This window comes from Vulpes lagopus, chromosome 11 (assembly GCF_018345385.1).
Source record: "Vulpes lagopus strain Blue_001 chromosome 11, ASM1834538v1, whole genome shotgun sequence".
Classification (NCBI taxonomy): domain Eukaryota; kingdom Metazoa; phylum Chordata; class Mammalia; order Carnivora; family Canidae; genus Vulpes; species Vulpes lagopus.
Genome location: NC_054834.1, coordinates 16264531 through 16287986, shown reverse-complemented (window position 1 = coordinate 16287986; position 23456 = coordinate 16264531). Strand labels below are relative to the sequence as shown.

At 37.2% G+C, this 23456-nt stretch overlaps 1 protein-coding gene across 1 annotated transcript in view; it reads right to left on the bottom strand.

Annotated features, from left to right (window-relative positions):
* Positions 1–23456, bottom strand: part of RELN (reelin) — a 477996-nt gene that overhangs the window by 402952 nt on the left and 51588 nt on the right. The window contains 1 exon segment of the mRNA XM_041722153.1: positions 7485–7595. Within this exon segment, the coding sequence (XP_041578087.1) occupies positions 7485–7595 (111 nt within the window).

The window sequence follows — 23456 nt, the reverse complement described above, 5'->3', positions numbered from 1 at the left end:
CAGAGAAAAAATTCATCTTTTTAGATTTAATCATTTTCGGGTTTTAAGCCACAGAAGGGACTAAACAATTTGATCTTCAGAGGTTTTAGAGCTGCTGATAAGTATCAAAGAATGCTGTTTTTTCCAATTGCTTTACATCTTCCTTAAACTTTTTCTTTCCCAATGTGTACAACCCTAGCTCCTTTTAAGAATCTGGGAACTGTCAAACTTCCATCTACTAAACAAAATGTGGTCTAGCCATACAAGGGAATACTATGTATAACTATAGAAAGGAACAAACTCCCGATGTCTGCTACAACATGGATGCACCTTGAAAACATGATGCTAAGTAAAAGAAGCCAGACACAAAAGGCCACATATTATAGGATTCTATTTACACGAAATGTCCAAAATAGGCAAATGCATAGAGATATAAAGTAGATCAGTTGTTGTCAGGGACAGTGTGGGGAAAGGAATGGGGAATGATTGCTAGATGGGGATGGAGTTTCTCTTGGAGGTGATGAAATATTCTGAAACTAGATAGTGATGTTGGCTGTAGACCCTTGTGAATATATTGGAAATCACTGAAATGTCTATTTCAAATGGTAAATTTTATGGTATGTGAATTACATTTCAAAAAAAAAAAAGTATTTGAGAACTGGATATGATGTCGGAACACCTGGTTTTACTCATCACACTTACACCACTTCTTGTAATAGCCATGAATTGCCCTTCCTAAGCCTGGCTTCCTTACCTATACATTGGGACAGGGACTGAGCCAGGGTCTACCAAAGGTCTATTTCAGCTCTAAATTCAACAGGAAAGAAACTGGGTGCATTACTTGCATCCAAATTAAAGTCAACCTTCCTCTTTCAAACATTCTGCCACTGGAACTATTTACTCATTCTGTTAGCTCTTTCAAAGAAAGAATTCTCACTTCTTTCTGAGTTTTTAAATAATACCTATTTTAGGGGCTCAGTCGGTTAAGTGTCCCGCTCTTGGTTTCAGCTCAGGTCACGGTCTCAAGAGTCGTGATACTGAGCCCCAGCCGGGCTCCACACTCGGGAGGAAGTCTGCTTGAGATTCTCTGCCCCTCCCCCTGCTTTCTCCTGTGCATATGTGCACACGTGCTCTCTCTCAAATAAGTAAAATAAATAAAACCTTTAAAAATAAATAATACCTATCTTAAGTACATATACTAGGCACTTGAATAGATAACTCATTTAATCTACCCAATAATTTTGTGAATAAGGCGCCTTTGTTATCATCCTCATTTTACAAATGCAGACATGGAGGCTTAGGAAAAGAATGAATGTGGCCTAAGTTAGGAAGAAGCAGTGGCAGGTGGGCGTGGAACCTGAACTGTCTAGCTCTGGAGGACATGTGAGGCCTGAGGTGCCTTTCTCCTCTAATTCCTCCCCATGGCCCAAATCTCATGCCCCTCAACTTTTGCTTTAGCAATTTGTTAACTGACTAATTCAACAGCTTTACATTCATCATATCCACTATTTTAGTAAATGATTCTTTATAGTTATTTAAGAATTGGGAAATAATCCCCGAATTCTTTGTCATATGTCAAATACAAACTACATTATACTATTTCTTAATGAAAGTAATGCTGGCATATGCAACTGGAATTGAGACCAAATTAATGAGTTAAGACCAAACTTAGGTTAATACCCAGTAAATAGGAAAAATTAATGGCAATTTCAACTCTTGTCAGCTATGCTCCTGGTACCATTGACAACAGCAATTTGTTTAATTAACTTAAAGTCTTCTTGTTAATTATAGATCATTTACCATATCCAATAAAAGGTCATGCCTTCAAAATCCCTGAATATGTTTAAAATTCCTCAAGCGTGTTACAAAGCATTTCTTTTTTTTTTTTTAAGATTTTATTTATTTATTAGAGACAGAGAGACAGAGAGAGAGAGAGAGAGAGAGAGAGAGAGAGATGCAGAGACACAGGCAGAGGGAGAAGCAGGCTCCACGCAGGGAGCCCAACGTGGGACTTGATCCCCGGTCTCCAGGATCACACCCTGGGCTGAAGGTGGCACTAAACCGCTAAGCCACCAGGGCTGCCCCAAAGCATTTCTTTGTAAAGAGACAGACAAAATAAATTTAACAAGATCATTCTGAGTAATTTAGCTTAATTTAGGCTAGCCAATAAATAGCATTACTATACAGGATTCTATTTAACGAAGTTGCTAGTGGCTATCCCCTCTTTGTAAATATTAAAACCTAAACATACGTATATAGCATTCATAACATATGTGTGGGTCTCAAAGGCACAAGGATAGGACACCTAAGATTGAACTGTAGCTAATGCCCAGTGATGTAGATGTCCTAGTGACAATTAGTAAAGTCATAAGGTTTTACTTAGTTTCAATGTGAAGGAATACCAAAACTTAGCTTAAATGAAGCCTATATTTCTATTTTTAATGACAACAAAACAAAGTAGTGACAAAAATTTGCATCATGGCAATGAAACATTAATATACAATCTAAATCTACTGGTAAGGTACACATTTTTTAACTAGTAATCAACATAAGATTTACTATAATTTTAAATCTTAAAACATGTAAATAATTTGTTTTATAAGTATATCCTTATTCATCTAAAGTTAGAGTGTCAAATTATAGTAAAAAAAAATCAGATCATTAATTTAAAAATTCTACCACCATGTTTTTAAAATGGTACTGAAGATATTAAATTTGTATGTTAGTTGCCTAATCTCTATTAAAAACATAATGTGAAGGGCGCCTGGATGGCTCAGTCGGTTAAGCATCTGCCTTCAGCTCAGGTCATGATGTCAGGGTCCTGGCATCCAGCTGGATGGGCATCAGATTCCCTGCTCAACAGCGAACCTGTTTATCCCTCTCTCTCTCCCTCTGCTACTCCCCTTGCTTGTGCTGTCTCAAATAAATAAAAAAAAATTTTTTAAATGACATGATTGACTGAATGTTTAAGAGAAAAAAATTAAAAAGAAAAAATGTTGGATCTATTCACCCTATTTTCTCCCCAAACTTGGATTTTATCAAACCTTGCCATTTTAAGAATTTTGTAATTTATCAAATGACTGGCTCTAGAATGCCTCATTATTATAGAAAAAGGAAATACATAGAAAATTACAAAAGTTTACATGAAAAACTGTTAAAATGACTCATGTACTAGCTGAGCACAATGATTTAGCAATGGCAAAGCACAAACGTTTAATTTATGCAAGGTCTAACAATTTGAAGTGTGGCTGCTACTCATCAGACCTGCAAACCCAGTTCTCCGGTTTTAGAGCCAGAATATCAAAAATGAGTAAAATGCTTTTAGAGCCAGAACACTAAATATTGAGTAAAATGCATTTCAGCCTCTGGAAAAAGAATAATTTTGTATGAAAGGATATTCAAATAGCCCTTCATTGAGCGACCACAAAGAGCCTTGAAGATTTACATGATTGAGCTGGAATTCAATGCCAAAGACAAGAGGAAGCATTTTTTTTTTTCTTCTGGGATGCACAAAGAGATATCCATAATTAAACATCACTCTTCCCTAGAGCAGCATGTTTTCTTATATTGACAAGCAAAATGAGGTATTTCAAATCATGCATTGCTGGCATACAGTCATCTTTTGCAAAGCTATTGTTTTAATGTATTTCTGGTTATTAGGCATTTGTCTATTTTTGGTCAGTGAGGCATGCATTTTAAAGAATTCTGGTTTTGCATAAAAGGCTGTAGTTATGTTAGTGGAATTACATTTATACAACAGTATCTTAAGAATAATTATAGCCTTATTTTGGCTAGTCACACACACATTTTATATTTAAAGGAGAGCGGCTGTAACTTTCATGTAATTAGTACAATTAAAATTAACTATAAAAGGAAAAAACTTTCAGAAGTACTTTTTTAGACTCAACTTTATGTTTTACTTTGTCTTATTTAACACAGCTAGTTAAATATATCACACACTAATCCTATGGTATGTTGGGAAAATGCCAAACAAACCAAGTTTGCTTAACATTCCATCAATCAAGTCAGAGCCTAATGACAGATTACATATTCAATAACTCTTTTGTTCTAGATCAAAGAATGCTACATTTTTTTCAGCCTGATCCTAATAATATAACTACTAAACTACCAAAAAGCAGCAAATTTTTTTTCCAATTTACCTTCTGTAAGAGTTTCTTCTCCTTTCTTAAATGCACCCCACTCAAATCTTCATTTTCTTAAGTTGGAAAGGATACGTCAAACTTAAACACCGAAAAATTATTGTGCTTTAGTTTTCTAAAGTGACCATTTATCTAAAGACATTTTATCTGCTCTCTATTCAAAAACAGCACTTACAAAAATTAACTCTGTTTAATAATATTGAGGTGTATAACAATTTTCTTTTTAAGGTAATTTACCGCTATCATCTAAGTCCACATAAAATTATTTGGATATCACTGGAACTTACAAAAGATCTCACTTATCTACCCATCCATATAAAAACTATGTCCTATACTGGTAGGAGACCTGAGCTGTGGTTACAGAAATCAAACCACCATGAATGGACTTAATGTTTTTGAAGCCTCTTCAGACCAACAACCTAATGATACAGGGTTAATGGTGATGGGAAGACTAGGTACAATTTAAGCTAATCAAAAAACATTCTCATTCAAGTGAAACTGCCTTTTTTACAGCTTTCAAAGTCACTACAGAAAATGTCTCAAAGCCCAGATGTCTCAAATAACTCCTAACAATCGGGGCACCTTGGTGGCTCAGTGGCTTGAGCCCCCCAAGTCAGGGCTCTGCATTCAGTGGGGAGTCTGCTAGAGAGTCTCTCTTTCCTCTCCCTCTGCCCCTCCCCTTGCCTGCTTGCTCTCAAAAAAAATCTTTAAAAAAAATAATAACTTCCAACAATTGCATTTTTATTTTTTTAAAAGATTTTATTTATTTATTCATGAGGGGGAGGGGGCAGAGACACAGGCAGAGGGAGAAGCAGGCTCCCTGCAGGGAGCCTGTCATGGGACTTGATCCCGGGACTCCAGGACCATGCCCTGGGCCAAAAGCAGGCGCTAAACCACTGACCCACCCAGGGATCCCCAACAATTGCATTTTTAGTTTTTGTTTGGCTTACTAGCTAAAACCAGAAGCAATATGACACTTGCATTTTATGTGTCCTTTCAAAATGTGTTTACAATGTACTTAGGATTTTTCATGATTTTTTTTTCATTTAAAGCCTCTATATTGGCAAGTGATAGTTATTTCATTCAGCCGAGTCCCCTCAAATCATCTGGATCTAAAAATCCCAGATTAATTCTCCCAAGAACTGCTTTTTGCCCCTCAAAGGAAGTACATAGAAGTCCTGCACCAGGGTGAGCAACTGCGTTAGTTATCAGGATAATTCTGGAATACCAAGTTTTACCGAGTGTTTCTTCTGTGATTAGAGCTTCACATAAATAACCTCCTTTAATTCTCATGAATCTTATGAAGGAGGTGCCTTACCAATGCCCTTCACAGATGAGGAAATTAAGTTGACATCTCAGCTCAACCCTACTTCCTGAGGAAAGCCTCTCTTAACTCGATCCCATTCACTCCAGACTAGATGGAGTTTCCCTGGCATACCGTTTCCCTGTACTCAGTACTTCTGCAAGCTTGCTTCTAGCAAGGTTTGCAATTATGTATTTATATGGTCATTTAAATAATGTCGGTCTCTCCTATTTAATTAATGAAGAGTGGTTCTCTAACTTGAGTGTGTATCAAAATCACCTGGAGTGCTTCTTAGAAAGTGGTCACTGGGTCTCACCCCCGGAGTATCTCACTCACTGAGTCTAGAGACAAGCATGGGATGCTGTAATCAGATTCCAGATGCTGCTGCCGCTGCCAAACCTGGACTGACCCAGTACAGCAGTTCTCAGCCCTAGATGACCAGTTCTTTCAACCCAGCAATCCAAATGACATTAAGAACAATCGATGCCCATACCCCACTCCCAGAGGTTTTGATTTAACTGGGCTGAGGTAAAACCCAGAATGCCTTATCCCAAATATTGTATTCTTTGACTCAAAGATTATCTACAAGCCAAATTTAACCAGATGTCCTGTAAATTTTTACTTGTGAAATCCAGCTTATGAGTCCCGTTGTAACATAACAGGCAGCATATCATATATATTGTGTAAAGATACAGGACTGTAAATTGACCTTTCACCTCTGCAACGCACAAAAAGGATGGGGCTAAATAAGCCAAATTTGGGGACCTAAGATTTTTTTTCTTGAGGATTAGAACTTAGAAGTAGTTATCAACACATTGTACAAGCTTATCTGAGATCTTTTAAAAATAGGGCAAATTCTCAGGGTCAAATAATTTAACGTGATGATTAAATGACTTCCAGGTTCTGTTAAGCCCTGAGGCGGTGAGTGTCCTATTGGGCCAGCAGAGTGACAATGGGAAATCACCAGTACTGCTCTGACATCAATCAGTGAGTCACCTGGGCAGAGCTACTGCTAGGACTTGGCGCAGAGGAGATGCCTTTCATATATCAAAAGTAGATACAAATTATCTATTTAATAAATACCCCAGAAAAGATAAAATGCTGAACACATGGCTGCCTCTGATAACGCAATTCTATCTGTTTCATATCAGTGTAGGGAGTCTTGTGCAGTTTTCCAATTTCAGAGTAAGATCAGTGATTTCATGTCTTACATAAACGGATATATTAAATTTGCATTTTTGATGCTGAAAAGGGACTATTTAATTCCAGCTTGGCATGTTTACCGCATAATGGGTAAACTAGGGATTTCCAAATTGAGAATTCTCTGGGCTCGGTGATGATCCTACAGCCTTCTGTCTCCCCATATAAGTAACCTGCCAGGTCTCTGATTCAAGGACAAAGACTCCATAGAAGTGTTCTAAATATTAAAACACATTCTTTTCATGAATACTTACGGATTTCAATCATTTCAACAATCATTACTATCTTCCACTTTGTACAATGCTTACTTGCCAAACTTAACATGATACTTTGCACTTAACCCAGGATCCTAAGAACCGTTTATTTAAAAAAAAAAAACAGCTTATTGAGGGGCACCTGCTGGCTCAGTCAGCAGAACGTGCGACTCTATCTCAGGGTCATGAGCTCAAGCCCCATGTTGGGGGTACATTTATTTAAAAAAATAATAATAAAACTTAAAAAAAAGGTTATGAACTAATTGCGTGGGCATCAAACAGAATTCCAATTCCAGCAACCTAAATGTCAGAGCAGAGAGATTTACTTGAACCCACAAGACCAAGTATAATAGTAGCAGTAGATGGGGAGGGATGGGAAGATTGTCACACCAGGCTTGTGGTTGGCTGTACATTCACATGACATTTCAATTCACCTAACTTCAAACAAACAACACAAAAATCACTTCAGGTTAGTTTCTCTGAAGTCATCAATGTCTGATACTTTTAAAACGGATGTTTCAAAAAAAATAAGGCCTATAACTGTTTAAACACTGACAATTATTGATTTTTTATGTCAGGAAAGCTTACCAAATCCAAACGCATTGGAACCTCCAATGCTCTGTGAAGCCTGAACGCTTGTAGATGTGTATAGTCCTGTCACCAGCAAGCCGTCAAAGAAGGTACTCGTTGAAATTGTCACTGAAATACAGGGAGGGAAAAAAGAAAAGAAACCCCAATTAATACAGAGTACAGAGATACATTCCTAAAGAGTTCAACATTGTCAAAACAATTTTTACTCATTATTAAAAAATTATTTTTATACTATTAGTAGTTACTGTTTTCTTTATATTTGGAATTACTGAGGAGCAAAAAGAAGCTCAGAACTCCAAAATCTGTAATTGTTAGTCCTAAATTTAGTACATCAGATTTTTCTGCATTCATTTACACGTTCCCCAGCTATATGCAAAATCATCGGAAAATAATGTAGTATTGAATAGTTAGCTTCCCCACCTCCACCACCACCCCTGAAGGCAGTCAAAGGCATTGCTGGAGTTTTGGCATTGTGATTAAACACTTTATTTTTTTTTTTTTAAGTATTCCATACTGTGGGAAACAATCTTACATCGGCTGGAAGAACAATAAGATGCACTGTATTTCTTATTGCATCTACATTTCATAGATGAATCCCCTGAAGTTTTTCAACAAAAGCAGACTAATTTGCATGAAGACCATTAGCCTTTTTCCTTTTGAGAACAAAAAAGGAAGACCACTGCATGCTTTAAGTTTCAGAACAAAGTCTGCAAGAGGAGTCCAAATGGTTTCATAACCAGAAAATCAGGATGTTCCTAGGAAAAAAAAGGGTCAAATACAATGTATCTGTATGCCACTCAGGTTTGGCTTCTTAAAATTTTATCTTGCTCACCACCCTAAAATAATGATTATAATTTCCTCCTTGACATAACATTTTCTCCTGCATCGGTTTTACAATATTAAGATGATGCCATTTGTAGGAAGCAGCCAGGAAAAGGTAATATTACTCTGGTAGTGCACAGTGCAAGACTATTATCATGCTTGGTGGCAGTAAGGGGAATGGCCAGAGTCACATTAACTTTGATGAGAATGTTTAAATTAAACTCCAGGAAATCCAGTGAATAGAGCTGAATGGTTTGAAATACTCATATTATAAAGCGTAAAACAAGATTCATAGATCAATAGAATGGCCTGACATCTTGCTATCCTCACAATGGCATTGGATATTGGAGTAAATCACCTTCACATCCTTTAATGATAGCTAATATTTTGACTGCCAGCATGTAAAACACTCAGCTGGGCACTGAGCTAAGTAGTTACTATGTATTATTTCATTATCAAAACATTTCTATAAAAGGGGTACTGTTACTGTTCCTGAGATACAAATGAGGAATTTGTGGCACAGAGCAATTCAGAACCTTGCTTGGGACCATATGACATCATCTAAACATGTTTGATGCTGATTACCTGGCCATCTCTCATGTTCTCTCTGCCTGCACACTGCCCTCTCCCCCATGCCCCAGATCTTACAGAGGCCAAGTGATATGGGCAAACTCTTGTTTAATTACCTATTTCCCAGATTATTCACATGCACGAGGAGTATTTGAAGAAAAGGAAAGTAAAAGCTGCAGGACTCAGTGTCACTGGTATTAGAGAGGAAGGGGACTAAGGGTGGCCAGGACATGGTGAATGGAGCACAAGGCTGGGGAAGGGACAAGATCTGGAAATCAGGTACTCATCTGCTACTATCTGTTCTTGAGCAAAACCATTTCATCTCTTAGAGTCTCAGTTTCCCCATTTATGGAATCACACCCTAATCATCAGCCCCCTCTCTTGTTTACTCCAGATTCCCCCAGTTGATTTTACCACTGCCTCCACCCATCGGTTCAATGAGTCATCTTGGCCGAGGTAAAAAGTGGCTAAACAACTTCTACGTCCCCATCCAGTGGGGGTTAGAATTAAGTTCGCTAAACTAGCCACTGGACTGTAATGCAGTGTCTCAGGCTGCCCTTCCCAGCAAACCAGACCCAGTCTGCAGTGTTTCACTGTGAAGCTCTGCCTTGCTTTCCTTCTGAAGAACTGGAGTCCTGTACAGAACTCCTAACGTTGGCTGATCACTGGGCTGCCCACATCTGAGTCCTGCTGCCTGCCTGATTGTCCATCTAGCTTCCTCATCCACTACACTTCCAACCACAGTCTACATCAGGTCTCCGCTGTGACCTCAGCAGGCTAAGGATAAGTGGCATCTGAGCTTGTTATTAATTTGCCCTCTCTTCCAAAAGATACTCTGCTGAGTGTTAATTTAAAACAGAGGCTAAACACTCTTGGAGAAAGGGCTAAAAAAGAGGAGGACCATATGTGACAGCTCTTGGCCATTCCTCCACTGCTGTCAGCTACTCAGCTCTGGTCTCAAACAGCTCTGCATCTCCCAGTAAAACAAAAGCCCTGCTGGGTCTACCATGACAACTGATAAATTCCACTTGATAGCTTATACATATCTAGTGATATTTCAATATCTGGGACATGCACACTTAGAAAGCTGCCTGCATGGCCTGGGAATCACTGGGTATTGAGCACAACTAACGTCTGCTGTGCCTTTCATATGTCCACTGAGGCTATTAATCCCTTGCTAGGCCTGCCCTCATCTGCCACCAAGTGCCTCTCCAGACCCAGAGGATGACGCAAATTCTGATCTTAATGCCTCCACATGCCACAATGCCTGCTTCAGAGCAATTCTTTTCTTTATACAGATTCTTGGGTGCTGAAACAGCAAGGTCTAGTGAAAAAATCCCAAGAATAGAGGATTGGAACTTATTACCAACAATAATGTGCAGTGTCAGATTGAGCAAGCATTTCTCTCTGCTTGGTTCTATTCCTAGTAGTAGTGAGATGAATACTGATTATTTGGTAACCTCGTGGCTAGGTGAACAAATCACTTCTAAATACTGAGTATCTTAGAAAACAAAATTGAATTACTGAGAAAAAAATTTATTCTTAGAGTCTCTTGGCTTTAAAATGCTATACATAAACTGACTACTCCCAAATTTCAGTTTCCTGTCCAGATCTCTATACATCTTTATATATTCCCCAGATATATATCAAGATGCTGCTCAACCATCCCCACTTGGATGTTCAAGAGACATCTCAGCCTTAATATGACCAAAACTGAATGCCCACCTCATCCCTCAAACTTGATTCTCCTACAGCCTTCACCAAATCAGTTGTTGGCGGCTCCATCTTTCCTGCTGAGTCAACTTTGGAGTCACCTTCTCCCATACTTGGCATCTAGCCCATCAGTAAATCCTATCGGCTCTGCCTTCAGAACATATCCAGAATCTGAGCACTTACTACCCTATTCTAAGCTGCCATCATCCTTACATGGTTTACTGCATTAGACCTCAGTCTGGTCATCCTGGTTGTACCTCCTCTCTCTAGAGTCTATTCTCAGTGTAAGAGTCAGAGGAATTCTTTAGAACATGCATTGGATCATGTCACTCCTCTGCTTACAACTTCCCTGCTAGGTCAATGTCAAAGTCTTCCCAGTGGCCTACAAAGTCCTATGTGACCTGCCTCCATTTCCTCTCTGTCCTCATCTCCTTCGGCTCTCCCCCTGGCTCACCCCACTCCAGGCACACTAGCCTCCTTGTTGCCCAGTCTTTGCACCAACACATTCTTCTGCCTTGGACTCTCCTCCTTCAGATTATCAGGTAATTACGACCTTCCAGCATATTATACTCATACATTCACTCACAATGGTTTTTTATTATGTTTATTGTCAATTCTCATTCTGTAGAATGTGAACTCCATCAAGGCAAATATCTTAAGTGTTTTGTTCAGTAGTACATCTCAAGCATTCGGAATAACTCCTGACATTTATTGGGTGTTTAATAAATATTCATTGGAATATATATTAATTAATAACTCGTTCATACAAAAAATGGCACAAGGTTGTCTTATCTTCAACTTGTTTCCAGAGGAAAAGTATGTCGTGAATCCTTGACTTTATATGTCAAATGAATCCCACTTGGAAAAGCCACATGGAAAAAAAAAGACAGAAAAGTCGGCTATTCATATATTTAAAATGTTTTCAGAGTGTAAAATGATCAGTGCAGAGACCAAGAGATCAATCGAAGACATTTGTTAAAACAAAAAAAGGCAGATCACCTTACATTCATCATACATCCTTACAGGCTATATGTTTACACAAATTACCTAAAGGAAGAGTTCCCTATTAGAAACTAATTGAATATAATCTATTTGCTAGAGTTGGGAGCTTAAAGTTATTTTCCAGGGGGAAAAGAAATGATATTTAGCATTTGAAAAACTGCTGTCTTGACAAGCATTCCTTCTCCTTCTTTAAACAGATGTAATGCATAATCCATATGTGAACTGGTAATCAGTTCTTTTTTCTTAAGAAAGAGGAAATGGGCTCTTATGGGCTATGAGACATAGCTTTCCAATCACCATGTTCCCTTTTACTCAAGAAGACACCGGGTCCAATTTCTGCATTTGAAAAAACATCTGACAGAGTTTGGATGCCCTGATAGCTTGCAGGAAACTTCAGAATGAGTGCATCCTGCATGCTTCTACTGACGAGAGCACCAGCAGCGAACACATGAACAATCTGAGCAAGAGGCCGATTGCTCTACACCAAGGCACTCCAACTTTGAAACTACATCAGGAATACACATCTCTTTGTCCTTCATTTTCCCTTTCATCAACTGCTTCCACTTGTCTCTACCTGCAGCCTCTGAGGAGTCTCTTTAGGGTTTCCTAGACCAACAAACAAAAACCCTACAGAAACAATTGTAATTGAGGCACGGAGGCTGCTCTGGCTAGCTGTCCCTTACTGGGTGATTCTGCATCATCAGTCACTGTCAGTTCGATTTTTCACACCTAATAATTACCTTATCCTCTGATATTTTTCCTGGTTGCTTTCTATCAAGTTTCATCTGACCCCCAGTGTGCACTAGCCTGTATCCTTCCTATGTGCCCTGACTTGACTTTCGTTCCTCTAATTCCCCTGGGACTCACCCTTCAAGCACTATCTGACCTTCTCCAATCCTAGCTCATCAGTTACATCCACAAACTGCTGCCATCCAGGCAACTGAAATAATCTTCTTGAAAGCAGAAGAGCGATCTATGATGAATTTTTTTTAAGTTTACCATATACACAGAAACGAGGCTCATGAGAGAAAAAAATTGAAGCTCGTATTGCTAAATGTAAAATTATGCTAATATATACATGAACTAGAAGGAAAATTTACAACTTTCATATTTTTTAAGTTCCTGGTTCAAAATGTTATAGCCCCACAACATAATTTAAAGTTTTGTAAAGCTAATGTCATTTGCAAATGTTTTCCTCTAAAAATATTTTATGAAACTACCTTTGCGTAAGTAGAAGTTTCAGTTAAAAGATATAAATTTGGACAGGGGAAAATTTTTTAGATCTGAACTACCTTTAAAATGAACAACTATTAGGTCTACCTGTATCTAATTGATACCAAACTAGCCCAGTTAATATGCAAACCCTTCTTTCTCTTTCCAAGAATATGAGCCATGTGCTGTAATTAATAGTAACAAGATGGAAAACAAATAATATTTAGCAAGTATCAATTCACTTTAAAAGAAATTTACTATATAATATGAATAATTGCTGAATCTAGGTGCTAGTCTTTAAAATTTTGTTGTGCTCGTCTTTCAAATTTTGTTTCAGGGTGAACTAGGAGTGGCAGAAGAGGAGGTGGGTGTGACTGGGTGACAGGCACTGAGGGAGGCACGTGATGGGATGAGCACTGGGTGTTATTCTATATGTTGGCAAATTGAACACCAATAAAAAATAAATTTATATAAAAAAAATTTGTTTCAGGGATGCCTGGGTGGCTCAGTCAGTTAAGCATCTGCCTTCAGCTCAAGTCATGACTGCAGGGTCCTGGGACTGAGCTCCACATTGGACTCCCTGTCCAGTGGGAAGTCTGCTTCTCCCTCTCTCTGCTCATGCTTTCTCTGTTTCTCTCAAAATAAATATCTTAAAAATTTTTTGTTTCAGAAAAAAGTCCTATTTTAAAAGGAAAAGGAAGTTTATTATATTTACACATACTACAAATGCACTTAAGATGGGCAAATTAGAGGATCCCTGGGTGGCACAGCAGTTTAGCGCCTGCCTATGGCCCAGGGCGCGATCCTGGAGACCCGGGATCGAATCCCATGTCGGGCTCCCGGTGCATGGAGCCTGCTTCTCCCTCTGCCTATGTCTCTGCCTCTCTCTCTCTCTCTCTGTGTGTGACTATCACAAAAAAAAAAAAAAAAAAAAAGATGGGCAAATTAACCCAAACAGTAAAATGCAGGAGAAAGTACATAATATATTCAGACTTTAAGAACTAAGCAATATATATGGAAATATATGTATATTGCTATATATATGTGTATAGATATAGATATACATTAAACCTTCTATGAGCCAGGAACTATAATTTGGATTTTATTAGCTAGAAAAGCAAAAAAAAAAAAAAAAAAAAGAAAGATATTTAGAACTAGTTCCCCTATTAGCAAATGCTCATAAATTCTATCTGATATCCTATCAATTCCAGTTATTTTATAAAAATTGGAATATATCACCATCATAAGATAGCACCCACCAGTGATCCACTTTGGATACTAAAGGTTTATATCAAATCATCAAATGTTTTAATGATTTTAAATAGGTAAGCACCTACTTAAACACAGCAATCTACCCTATTACCTACTTCTTTTATGGTTTCACAAATGTTTATCATAAATTTATAAAACCCTTCCCCAAAAGACTATTTCCTTAGAGTCAATTTTTATATCTTTTATATTTTTGCGTTAAAATGCTGTACAAAGAACTAGCTACTTTAATCATAAAGGAATAAAAGCAATATCAACATTATGGATTGCAAGTAGAATTTTGAACTTAACAGTAGATTTTAGAGGAAAAATAAAGCATATATATGATTACCAATAAACAGAAAGCAAATGTGTCTTTTTCAGATCACATCATTTCTTTGTTCAACAAATATCTTTAGCTTCCTATCGTCTATAGATTAGAATCCTGTCATCATTGTGGTTTCAAAGACCTACAGGTTTGATCATAACCATTCTCTCCAGTCAAATTTCCCTCTTTCAGCAAAAAATACCCTTTGACCCAGTTAAACTAGAACCTATTCATTACTTCCCTGTCTCCTTGTCTTTCTATACAGGGAGTCCTCACCTAGAATGACTTTCCCTGTTTCCTCTGGTTAAAATCCTCCCCATTCTTCAGGCACAGACCCAAATGCCATCTCTCTCACAAAGTCTCTTCTGATCTGCTGGGAAGGCCACCTCTCCCCGCTCAGTGACCCCACTGCTCTCATAAACTGTGAAACACTTGATGGTTCTCCACCTTCCACAGAGCTTGGCTTGGAGGAGGAGCTTAATCAACATTTATTGAATTCAACTCTACAGAAACACTGGTTACAACATAAAATAACATTAAAATAAAATGAAATAAAAAATAAATAAAATAAAATGAAATATAACTGAGAATATAGTATAGCTGATGAAACTAAAATTGTGGTATCTAGCATCCCTCTTACAGAGAAAAAAGAACCAGCATTACTCATAGAGGTCTATGAAAATGAAGGTTTCTCCTGACACAAAACCTGAAAATCTGTACAGTATTTTAACATGGTACTCAAAAACCAGAAATGTCTGAGAACATTTTGATGGAATTTTACATTTAACCATAATAGTGTTTCTTTCGCACGTGTGTTCTTTATGTGTGAATATATACACACACACATATTTTATGTACATACCAAATTAATCTTCCAATGATTTTGTCACTAAGACACCTTATGCCTTATCCTCACTCTGAAGTTAGTCGGCCATTTCCTCAAATAAGAAATAAGAACGGATCAAAAGGCTGAGGAGGTTGTGCATATCGCTCCCACATCTGTGTTAAATTGGCAATGAGCTCAGCTCCAGGAGTCTATGAATATGGATTGCTGGGCTGTGACAGCAGAATGAAAACATGATGTAGCGACACAATTCAATTCTTATCAGTGGCTCAGAGAGTACCTCTGTCTTGAAATGACTAATTACAGAGTCAGTTATTATCTATTAGAGCTTCTATTAACTGTTCCCAACAAGACCCTAATACCATCCTTGCAGAAAATCACTGTAAGATGAAAGTCTGGAAGAAAATAAATTTCAACATTTAATGCTGTTGCATTTCATCCTAAAGCCTCTGGCCTACAAACGCTCTATGGGCCATTAAATTTTGATCATTTCAAGCATATTCCATTACTATTTTATATAAAAGGCCTTTAATATGTGCAGAAAAGAAACATATTATATAATATACGAAATGATGTTACCATCTTTTTCAAGAGGACAAACATCAAAAGACAGCAAATAGCAAAAATGTTGAGATTAAGAATTAGTGATAGTGCAATGATTGCAGAGTTTCTTATTTTTATATATTTTGAAAAATACCAGCAGAACTAATATTGTCAATATTAAAAAAATGTTGCCACATTTTTGCCTTATGAACAGAAACTTGTTTGCCTTTTGAATGCAGAACAGATTAAATAGCCTGAGGAACAAACATATTACTCTAAAAATGAAATAAACTGAGTTTATTTGCTGCAGAATTTCATCAACATAGTGTTCAACTACTGGTTCTTCTTTAGTTAAAGTGCCCCTAGCTCTGGGTACCAAATAGAGACCATCTAAAAATACATTATAATTTAATTCAAAACCTCTATAAGCATGATCCCTGAACTACTTCTCATTACATACATTAAGTCCATTACAACATGATTTTACATAGCTTTCAAATATTAAGCCAGGCATTTCAATAATAACATCCCCAAACCAACAAAGGCTGAGAAAAAAAAAATTATCCCAGTAAATATTTAAAAGAAATGACTGGAGGCCAAGATCTCCAAGGGAGGACATGAATGCATAGCAGTAAACTGAATATGAAGATCTTAAAAAATCAGACCAGAAACAAATGGACTCTAGTCAGCCTTTTGTGAAGGGTAAGAAGAGGTCACACGTGTCCTACCTATTTATTCCAACAACTACCCAAAGCACAGTGCCTTGTGGCATGTGAAAGGTGGCTCTAAGAATGGAAGCTGTGTTCCTCAAGCTAGATGGACTGGATTAAATACACCACCCTCCATCTCCTGGAGATCTTGAGAGAATGGCAGGGGCTTGACCTCCTCTTGGAAGGCAGTGGCATTACTGTACCCTCAAGCCCCAGGTACATGGGCCCAGTTTCCCAGGAGCAAGCCCAGAAGCCTGCTCTGTAGAATGCATTTAACCTGACGTTTGCTGCACTAGTCATTATTACTGCCCTTTACTATTGGTATTATTACTCCTCTTTTTCATTTTATATGGATTTGTACTGTTCCTTGGGAGACAAAGGAAGCAGAAAGAATGGCCTCCAGGGAGGACTAAATGTGGTGTAATGGAGGACAAGGCTGATGATCAAAATAATAAGGTCAAAGAGCCCTGGATCAGCCCACCTCGGAAAGCAGGGAGAGAATGCCCTAGCACTCTCTCCTCCCATCTACACCTGAAGGGAGAGGAAAATTGTGACCAGTATAGGAGACTGATTGTATGCAAAATTTAATGATGGACTAAAGCATTCTCTAGAGTTTGTAAAAATGCTCTTTGCTGGCTTGAAGAGGGATCCAGCAGCTCCGTGGAAGCCTATTCCAACACGTTTATTATCGATTTAGAGATTCAGATGAACCATGCATAGTCTCCAAGTCTTCTCTTCTAGCAGCACCAGTAATAAAAGGAGAGCCACTGGGATTTTTTCCCTCCTTTTAAAATCATCTTGGGAGATGAAATGGGTGCAGTCAAATGTGTTTGTGAATTTATCATTTTAAAATTAAGCCCTCTGGAAGTAAGTTTAAATGACAGCCTTTGGTGAATGTAAAGTAAATCTGTTTCTCCAACCCTCCACATTGCTCTTCTGTTCTTTACTCTCAGGGTTATCTGTCTGTCTCTCTCTTGCACATGCACACATGCACTCACACACTCACACATGCACACACTCAGCATTTCTGAATGCACTAACCTTTGGGATAAAATCTCACATACCTTATTCAGGTGAAATTCTGACCTGAGAGTTGGAGATGTATGTCAGAATAAGCAACTCAGATGAGACCTGGAACGTTTTTGAAACCTTAAGATTGTCCAATCTATGCCTAAACACAGATTCCTTAACTAGTCATCTTAAATATAAAGAAGAAAAACATAACTCTACAATGCTCCACTCTACTACTAATACCAATTGCAGTTACAGTAATGATGTTTTTTATCATCCACTTTTGACTTTCATAAGGTAATTCTGAATTTTAAAAAAATTCCTACAAATAATGATAAAATTATTTAGTTCCTAGAACCAAAAATATTTATTCTCCTCTATAATTTACACTTTATTGTAATTTAGAGAACTGCAGTCAAGAATTACTGGTATTTGTGACTTATCTCTGGCCTTATTTTTCATACGTTACTTTCATATCAGGCTGGATGATACTCAAACATGAAAATTTCATATTGTTGGCCTTGCACTTGATAAATTATTAAAGTGATGTGAATGAATGTGGTGTTCAGGTTTTCAGCAATTTTTATCCTTTTGTTCTTTCTTTTTTAAAGAAAAGACTACCTTGTCTATAACTTCACAACTTTTTAACAATATAAGCCAAGACTAGCCTTAAAATAAAGAATTTTAGGAATTTAATACCCCTAGCCTTCTCAAAAGAGTCCTAAGAATTTTTTTCTTTGACACAAGGATTTTTTTTTTTGACACAAGGATGTTAATTAAGCTTTTCTAGAATGAGAAAAATACACCTAGTTCTCATAACCACATATGTAAATACGTTACATATAAATATATAAATACATTACAATAAAATGCACAGCTACCTAAAGAAAAAAACACTTGTGTAATTTTTTTCAATATAATTGGATGTTCAAAGATTTTACACAATCAAAAGGGCCTGTAGTAGTTTTGTTTTCATTATACTTTCTTTGATTTTTTTCTTTTTAATATGAATTGCCTCCCAATTCCTACAAAATGTGGTTTTACTGGGGGTAACTAAAGAAAATGTGAACTCATGTTAGCAAACCTCAAGATGACTCCTAGTAGTGCCCCAAGCTGTTCAAGACATAAATATATGCTTTGTTTCTGGTTCTGTTTGTTTTGAAAATATATCATTACTATTTTCAAAATACTTTCATATTTGCAACAACTGTATACTTGTTCAAGAACATGCCCAAGGATGACACTCATGTGCATGTCATATATTTCTACATGTTATGTGACAGAGACATATAGTATATATATTACATATATTATATATCTGTTATGTTTGTAAACTAAGTCAACATTACTAATAATTGTTAGAAATCCTGATAGACACAGTTATACTGAATATAACTGTAGAAATAATATTTTTTTCAAAAAAGGGTTTTTCCATAGTATTCTCATTTGGCATCTCTGTATGTTCATTTAAATATACTTAACTAATTATAAGCAACTGTGCTAAAATCAAAGAATTCATTTAAATACATACTGAGTAAATTATACATATGGCATACATATGATTAAACTATAAAATTCTATAATTAACTTATATAGGACAAATAGAAAATTCTCATTTACTTTATGGTCAGATCTAATGTGTGTGTGGGTGTGTATCTTGCTCGACCCATTCACTGAGCAAATAGTAAGTGCTACTACTACTTGATACTGGTGACATAATGTGAACCATCTACATGTTTATAAAAATAACATTTGAATAATTGTTCCTGTCCCTTTTCAGAAGAATCTGTGCTCCATATTTCAAAATTCAATTCATAAAATCCAAAATTGCTAACACTAAAATTCACAAAATAATGTTTAATGAATGATGTGATGGAAATTTTCAGGAACAGACACAGCTAATTGCTCCTTTAATAAGCTACAACTAAATGCTCTTCCAAAATCTTTAGATAAGAATAATCACTAAATAAGAATAGAACTTAAATGACATTTACATTGATAGATGGCATCTGATAGTTGGTAAATTACTAAAAAGGAATAAGTGCACTGCTAATTTTTATAACATCAAATTGTAATTACACATTTCTCCTATTTGTAAAATGGAAAATTTGCACTTTATATTTTACAACATGGCATTTAGTATGATGAGTCTTAAAATCCTTCTTAAAATATCTTGCAGTTTAATATAAATTCACATTTTCAATATAACTATAAGACAATTTTTCCAAGGACACAGATAAAGAAAAACTTCAGGTAAGAATATTTATCAGGAAATGTCTTAAGACTTGGAATTATAGGAAAAAAACTGATTAGGTAAAAAAAAAATTTAATGAAAGTAGTTTGCAAAGGACTAAACATGTTTTGTACCTGTGCTATTCCTTATTTTCTTGTACAGGATTTCTAAGTAAATTTTAATCTAGCCTTAGCATATTGTTGGTTTTGATTTGTTCATTTTTTAGAAAATTAATCTAAATTCTTAAGTTGAAGACTTTCCATAGACAACGAGAGTTGGATGGAAGGTAAACTTGCATACAGATACATTTTTATAAACGTACATTTTGTTTGCAAGTATTTGTATATGCCTATTTAAGTATTTCAAATAGAATTTAAAAATATCAGTTATGATATTTATTCAACACAGATGGACTCATAATCTACAAGTGCTAGCCCTGATAAATAAAATTATTACTTAAAATCAAATAATGAGTATTTGGTAGGACTATTAGCCAAACTAATTTCTCCCACAGATTATTTTACTTTTTCAACTAGAACTTTCAATCACCTAAAAAGATTATTAAAATTCAGATCACTGGGTCTCCCCCTCTCCCTTTCACTCCCTTGGGGATTCTGATCCTATAGATCAGATTGGGATAAAGATCAGGAACAGCATGTTTAACAGCATTCATCTTGGATAAATTTCGTGTAGGTGGTCCTGGGATAGACCAATTACAGTCACATGAAATGCTCCGATACCTCATGGAAAATAGAATTTCCAATGAAGGCTATCCATGGGACTAAAAATTATAATTGAATTGAGTTGAAACTACATTAGGAATTCCACTACACTAAAAAGCTACTTTGCCTTTTATTATACTGCAGTTTCCTCCTAGTGCAAATGATGTTTAACAAGATGAGGATATAATGGGACACCTGTTCTTAGGAGACCTCATGCGTGCCAGCAAATTTTCTGTCACTGATGAGGACAGAAACAAATCCAGAATGAGGATGAGCAGCCAAGGTTGCAGTGGATTTGGGGAGCACACTGAAAGACCAATGTCAGAGCCTGTGTTGACGTTTTTGGCAAACAAAGACCACTATAGGTCCTGACTGTGAATTAATGATAAAGAAGCTAACTAGTTCCTTAACTTGCAGATATGTCTTTACACAAGATGTACCCAAAGTTACACAGGTTATGAACTCAATACCAAAAAAACAAAACAAAAGAAAACAAAAAAGAAGTGGAGGTAAGGAGCTAAGATAAATTAGCATAGCATGCCTTGTAGAAAACCCTTTCTGGATGCTCTAGAACACCTCTTCTCTGATTGCTAGTAGAGGTCATTAGAATTTCTAGAATTTACTAATAAAGCAATGTAAAGCTAAATGGGCTGTGGTTGCTGGAATTTTTATCATCAGAAGTACTTGTATCACTTCTGCTATCTCTGAAACAGAAAAGGTGACTCAGTAACAATGTGGTACATTTTTTCATCTCAGGGCTGGAGTGTCTAGGATCTCACTACTTTTCATCTACTTAGAGCTTCACCTCTCCTCTCATGTACTTCTGTTCTACATTTTTCTTTTGGAATAAGCTTCTTGGTTGAGAAGGTGAAAATGAGATTTGGATGGTGAGACTTTTCCACCTCCTTCCGACAACATACACCTGTTTCCCATTATACATGATATTATGTTCTATAAAGCCACCAGGGGGACGCCTGGGTGGTTCAGTGATTAAGCATCTGCCTTCGGCTCAGGGCATGATCCTGGAATCCCAGGATCAAGTCCCACATGAGGTTCCCTGCATGGGGCCTGCTTCTCCCTCTGCCTGCATCTCTGCCTCTCTTTCTCTATCTCTCATGAATAAATAAACAAAATTTTTTTTTTAAAAAGCCACTAGGAACACTAAGTCAGTGAATACTGAACCACTGTTCCTGGGGGACATACAGGACTAGGTTTCTTTCAGCCTCTGGTCACATTTTCATCAACTCATCATTACCTCACCTTGTTTCTGTTTAAAGACAACCTTATTTGATGTACATTATTGATTTGTTAACATTTAGATTAAGGCCAGCAGCATGCCTTAACACCTCATGCCTGAACAAAGCTTATCTAACACATGTATTTTCTCTAAAATGCACATCACAGCTTTCAACACCCCAGCACTACCACTTGGGGACCACTGTAAACAGCAAAATCATCAAACACAGCATAATGTATAAACTTGTCTAATCACTGTGTTGTATACCTGAAACTAATATAGCATTGTGTGTCAATTATACTCAAAAAAATAAAGTGAATAGCAAAATTATCAATAAAAAGCTCAAAAATGGAATGCAAAAGGTGTGCCACTAAATAGATGGTGACAAGGACACTTGTTTACAGCCTGAGTGCTGAAACAAGATGACAGAGCATTCAATCTTAGCCAGGAAAACGCACACACGACCACTCAAATGTTTCGCCTCTCTCTGAATGTCTGCAAGTGATTGCAAAAGCACCACAGTTATTGATTTGAGGGGTTACAAATAAATTTCAGTAAGTGGTGGGGCACAAATACGGAACCTGTAAAAAATGAGGATAGCATCATCTGTGCCAAGCCAAAGGCCCCGCTCATTGCTTACTTCATGCCAAAGGTAGTCATTTTCTAGGGCTGCCATAATAAGTACCACTGGGTGGGTTAAGCAACAGAAATTTATGTCCTCATAGTTCTGGAGGCTAGAAGTCCAAGATCAAGTTATTGGCAGGTTTGGTCTGTCTCTTCTGAACTCTGCTAGTTGGCTGGTAGATGGGCTCCTTCTCACTATGTCCCCTTCTGTGTATAGATATGTATGTCTGTGTCCAAATTTCCTCTTTGTATAATGACATCGGGCATGCTGTATTAGGGCCCACACAAAAGATCTCATTTTAAGTTACTTAACTCTTTAAAGGCCTTATGTCCAAATTCAGTCTCATTCTGATGTTCTGGGAGTCAGGTCTTCAACATATTGACTGCGAGGGGTACACAATTCGGCCCCATAGCACCACTGATGCCTTCTAGCACACATAACTTCTCTCTGACTTCAGTGCATTGCTGGCTTGGACTTTCCAAAAACATTCTTCCTGTTATGCTTCTTCATTGTGTGTGTCTCTCTTTTTTGCCTTTTTTCAATGGTCTTTGAAATCCAAGCTGATAATGGCTGTCTTTGCTTTATTCCTCATTATAATAAGTTACAATTTATAATTAGAATTGACGGCTCTGAGGCCACTGTCCCTCTTAGGTCTTATAAAATTCCCTTTGGAGCCTCTGCCCAGAGGATCAGACATGTTATACAGTTTCTCTGTGTCTTGAGTACTTATTATATTAGGAGGCATACCAAGAATTTCCTACAATTCTCTCCAGGCCTTCACAACCCACGTGTCTGGGCTTACATAGGGTTCCATGCTCCCGTAATTCCAAGAATGTGAATACACAGAAACAGCTTCAGGCCTTTGTTCTCATTATTCTCTCCACCAGAATTCCTTTCCTCTCTGTTTTTCCCTGTTGAAATCCCTCCAATTCTTCTAAGTCTCCCCTAAATGTTACCTCCTTCAGGCTGCTCTCTAGAATTCTGATCACCAATTCCACAGTGTGGGGGTATTTTCCCATGCCACCAAGCAATTCTCTGACACCACACCAACCAGGTGTCCTGTAATTCAACTCAACTGTGACATTATCCATCCAGACAGGATCAGATCCCACATGTTAAAGGCTCAGTCCCACAAGACTGCTCCCCACT